Source organism: Poecilia mexicana, unplaced genomic scaffold (genome assembly GCF_051168715.1).
Source record: "Poecilia mexicana isolate PSO_F unplaced genomic scaffold, ASM5116871v1 scaffold_12, whole genome shotgun sequence".
NCBI lineage: Eukaryota > Metazoa > Chordata > Actinopteri > Cyprinodontiformes > Poeciliidae > Poecilia > Poecilia mexicana.
In genome coordinates, this window is record NW_028263381.1 from 24,280,801 (window position 1) to 24,285,512 (window position 4,712).

General features: G+C 41.5%; 1 protein-coding gene across 3 annotated transcripts; it reads left to right on the top strand.

The window, feature by feature from the left end:
• The first annotated feature begins 221 nt into the window (after positions 1-221).
• On the top strand, positions 222-4,107 carry LOC148156190 (nuclear factor 7, ovary-like). Of its 3 annotated transcripts, none has more exons than XM_088011151.1 (2): positions 222-1,065; positions 2,301-4,107. In XM_088011151.1, exons 1-2 carry the CDS (start codon positions 829-831, stop codon positions 3,672-3,674), a joined length of 1,611 nt encoding a protein of 536 aa, XP_087867277.1. In that variant the 5' UTR covers positions 222-828; the 3' UTR covers positions 3,675-4,107. The 3 variants fall into 3 exon arrangements, with proteins under 3 accessions (XP_087867277.1, XP_087867278.1, XP_087867276.1); XM_088011152.1 differs by having other exon boundaries at positions 224-1,311; positions 2,772-4,107; XM_088011150.1 differs by lacking the exon at positions 222-1,065 and having other exon boundaries at positions 1,949-4,107.
• The last annotated feature ends 605 nt before the right edge of the window (positions 4,108-4,712 follow it).

The window sequence follows — 4,712 nt, forward strand, 5'->3', positions numbered from 1 at the left end:
GTTGAATGAAATCCATACCTTTTAAGGTTCCTGAGATATCAACATTTGTTTGCAGGCATTGTTTTGCAATGGAAAATATTTAAGTTTCATTTCATCCCTGGAGAAACAAACATGAAGAAAGAGTTTGAAAGAATTAAGGAAAATGTTAATTTATTAGATATTTTGAGGAAGAATTTGAGTTGCAAGCATATACAAATAGCTCTTAGTTTATTGAAGAAAGCTAAAATATTTCATGGAATTTGATTAGATGTAGTGGTGTGTTTTTAAATGTGGGCATGATAAATAGATGGGTAGTGTAAAATTATATATAACCGTATGTATATATGTGTGGGTGTGTATATTAAATTACGTATATAGGTGGACATGAGGAAATGTTTGTATGTATTAATAGTATGAATTAGACCACCACGATCCACACTCCATACCACCAGGTGGCGGTAATGCTACTAAAAGTTTGTTGCCAACCGCGAATAAAACCAAGAAAAAGAAAAAAGAAACAGTAGAAGAAGAAAAAAAGACGAAGAAGAGAAAATCCTCTTGGGGCGGAGTGACTCCAACAGGAACATCCGGGGAAAACAGGAAACAGTTTAGAGAGAAAAGACGGAGGAAACGCACGTGGGATCATTTTCGTCTCGGACTGAAATCAAACTAACACTGAACAAGGAGAACAGAGAGAGAACTGAGCGACTAGAGACACAAACTGCTGGAGGACGAAACAACAAGCAATCAGAGTAAAAGTAAGTTCAGAAAGTTTCTACAGGAGAGAAAGTGACTTCATGGTTTAACTTTCTGTCTGCTGTGTTTTCAGCTTCACTCCGAGGAAACAAAATGGCTTCCAGATCAGACGATGATCTCTGCTGTCCGATCTGTCAGGAAATATTTAAGGATCCGGTTATTCTGTCATGCAGCCACAGCTGCTGTAAGGAATGTCTGCAGAAATGTTGGAGAAGAAGAACTGGTCGCTCATGTCCTGTTGGTAGGAAAAGATCAGCATCAGATGCTCCTCCCTGTAATCTGGCTCTGAAGAATCTGTGTGAGTCTTTGTTACAGCAGAGAAACCAAAATGCTTCAGAGGGTCTCTGCTCTCTGCACTCTGAGAAACTCAAACTCTTCTGTCTGGACCATCAGCAGCCAGTTTGTCTCGTCTGCAGAGATTCAGATTTACACACCGAGCACAGATTCAGACCCATCGATGAAGCTGCTCAGCAACACAGGAAGAAACTTCAGGAAACTCTGGAGCCTTTAAAGGAGAAGCTGGAGCTCAGGAAGAAAGTTCAGGAGGAGTTTGATCAGACAGCAGAACACCTGGAGGTCCAGATTCTGAGAAAAGAAGGACATGTGATAACACTCCTTTGTGTACTTTGGATGCAGCAGGAAGGATGATCACTCTCAATTATGTCCGTATAATTTTTATGTGGATCTGTAATGAAGAGAGCTTCATTACTGGGTCCATTTTTATTTAAGTCACTGTTTAGCACTTTAAAAGCACTTTTTGCACTTTATTAACAAGCACTTTATTTAGCACTGCACTTTAAGCAGAGATTTGCACACAAGAAGAAGAAGGAGGTGGTTGGGTCCAACACAGCTGAGACTATTTAAGCCTGTAGTTTCACCTGTGTGGGGAGGATTGTTATTGAGTGTGTTGATGCTGCGAGGAGAATAAACCAACTGCTGTTTCCACCTGATTCTACCTCTCGTAATCTTCTGCACCGTAAAATCCAACCGCAAACGGCTGCCCTGTTACAGTAACCATGGCAACAAGGTTTTTTTTACAACAAGGTGCAGCTGCTTTTCACCACAAAACTTGAGATAAAATCTGAACTATGACCCCAAATCCAGGAGGAGCTGAAACAGAGGATTTATGGAGGCAGAACAGAGAGAGAAGGAGGAAGTTCAAACCGTCTCTTCTGACCAAGCGGAGATTTAAAGAGGAGTAGTGAAAGCAAATAAGGTGGATTAGCAGTACTTGGTGTCGTCCAGGACATGATACAGCGAAACATTGTCTCCGATATTTAGAGCCTCAAGACTTTAAGTCTAACAGGAAATAAATCAGAGAGAAAAAACTGATCGAGAAAACACTCAGGATCACCTTCATCACCGACTGACAGCCTGACACTGAACAATGAAAACAAAGAGCTGAGGAACCAGACGCTGGAACACAGACTGCTGCAGGAGGAAAAACAAGGAAATCACAGTTAAAGTAAGTTCAGAAAGTTTCTACAGGAGAGAAAGTGACTTCCTGGTTTAACGTTCTGTCTGCTATGATTTCAGCTTCACTCTGAGACAAAATGGCTTCCAAGTTAGAGGAGGATCTCTGCTGTCCGATCTGTCAGGAAATATTTAAGGATCCGGTTATTCTGTTATGTTGCCACAGTTTCTGTAAGGAATGTCTGCAGAACTGGTGGAGAGAGAAACCAGCAAGAGAGTGTCCAGTTTGTAAGAGGAAATCTTCTAAGCCAGAACCACCCTTAAATCTGGGTTTGAAGAATCTGATTGAATCCGTTTTACAGCAGAGAAACCAAAATGCTTCAGAGGGTCTCTGCTCTCTGCACTCTGAGAAACTCAAACTCTTCTGTCTGGACCATCAGCAGCCAGTGTGTCTCGTCTGCAGAGACTCAGAAAAACACACCAAGCACAGATTCAGACCCATCGATGAAGCTGCTCAGCAACACAGGAAGAAACTTCAGGAAACTCTGGAGCCTTTAGAGGAGAAGCTGGAGCTCAGGAAGAAAGTTCAGGAGGAGTTTGATCAGACAGCAGAACACCTGGAGGTCCAGGCCCGACACACAGAGAGGCAGATTAGGGAGCAGTTTAAGCAGCTTCATCAGTTTCTAGCAGAGGAAGAGGAGGCCAGGCTGGCTGCACTGAGGGAGGAAGAGGAGCAGAAGAGAGGGATGATGAAGGAGAAGATGGAGGCTCTGAACAGAGAGATAGCAGCTCTTTCAGACACAGTCAGAGCCACAGAGGAGGAGCTGAGAGCTGCAGACGTCTCATTCCTGCACAACTACAAGGCTGCAGTGGAAAGAGTCCAGCGCTGCCCCCTGCTGGAGGATCCACAGCTGCCCTCAGGAGCTCTGATAGACCAGGCCAAACATCTGGGCAACCTGGCCTTCAACATCTGGAGCAACATGGAGACCATGGTGACCTACACTCCTCTGGTTCTGGACCCAAACACGGCTGGTCCATGGCTCAATCTGTCTGAAGATCTGACCAGTTTGACTTATGGAGAGAAACAGCAGCTTCCTGATAATCCAGAGAGGTTTAGGTCATGGTTTGTTTTGAGTTCTGAGGGTTTTAACTCAGGGAACCACAGCTGGGGTGTTGATGTTGGGGACAGTTCATTCTGGATACTTGGTGTGTTAAAAGAGTCTTTAGAGAGGAAGGGAGCCATAGAATCTGGATGGTTGGGTATTGAGTTATCTCAAGGTAAATTCTTTGCACATTCTGTACCAGCTCCTTCCATTGGTCTCCCAGTCCAGAAGAATCTCCAGAGGATCAGAGTGAATCTGGACTGGGACAGAGGAAGGCTGTCCTTCTCTGACCTGGATACTAACACACACACACACACCTTAACACACACCTTCACACAGAAGATGTTTCCATACTTTGGCAGTTATAATAAAACATTAAAGATCCAACCGATGAAGATCTCAGTGATCAAACAGCAGCTCTGATGATCTCAGCATGAAGAACAAATTAATCCTTATTGATCAGATGATTGATTGGTTTTATGATTGATTGTTTGCTGTGTTGAATTTATTGTTTTTACTTTTAAAGTCAGGAAACTGGAGATGATCTGATCATCTGTGTTCTTCTTATCTTTCTGTGTTTTCTACTTTAGACAAAAATCAAATTTTGTAAAAACAAGGATTTATTATTCATGAACGTTTTTGATTTCAGCATCTGGACAGAAAAATAATGAATTTTCTTTTGTTTTAAACTTTATTGTTTGTACAAATGAGTCGTTTCTGATCCAAATTTGAAGTTATTTTTTGTTTTTGTTCATTTTGGGAGAATTTTATGTAACAAATATATTATGGGAACAAATGATTATTGTTCATGTTTTTAACCTGAAATAGCAAAATAAAAACATTTAAAACAGGAAAAGTTGTGAAGTTACTTGGGATTAATGGTTTCAAAGCATCCATCCATCATCCATCCATCCATCCATCCATCCATCCATCCATCCATCCATCCATCCATCCATCCATCCATCCATCCATCCATCCATCCATCCATCCATCCATCCATCCATCATCTTTTCCAGGCTTTGTATTTAATATCTGCCATAAATTCATGGTAAACTTGAGTTTTTATTCACTCAGGTTTGTTTTCAGACTTTTAGCCCAACAGTTGATATAAATCAGAATTTCAGTTCAGAGAGAAAAAAATAACCAAATGGTAAAAACATACAAACGCTTCCAGTCTGGAGATAAGTTGCATCAGCAACGAGTTTCTCCTTCTGCTCCGTATCTGCTGAGTTCAAGAAGCTCAAAGCTTTAATCATCTGGGGTTCTGACTCCGCCACTCTGAATTACAGAAACAGCAGAGAAATGATTGGTAAAAAGCAACAACAGTTTCTAATCATGTGTGTCCAGATAAATAGTGATATTTAGCTGTGAAGAAGCTGCCAGCATTTAGATAAATGTGTTAAAAGCAGGTTGAGCTCAACCTGTGTCTCAATGAGAAACATTTCATTTCATCTCCTGTGC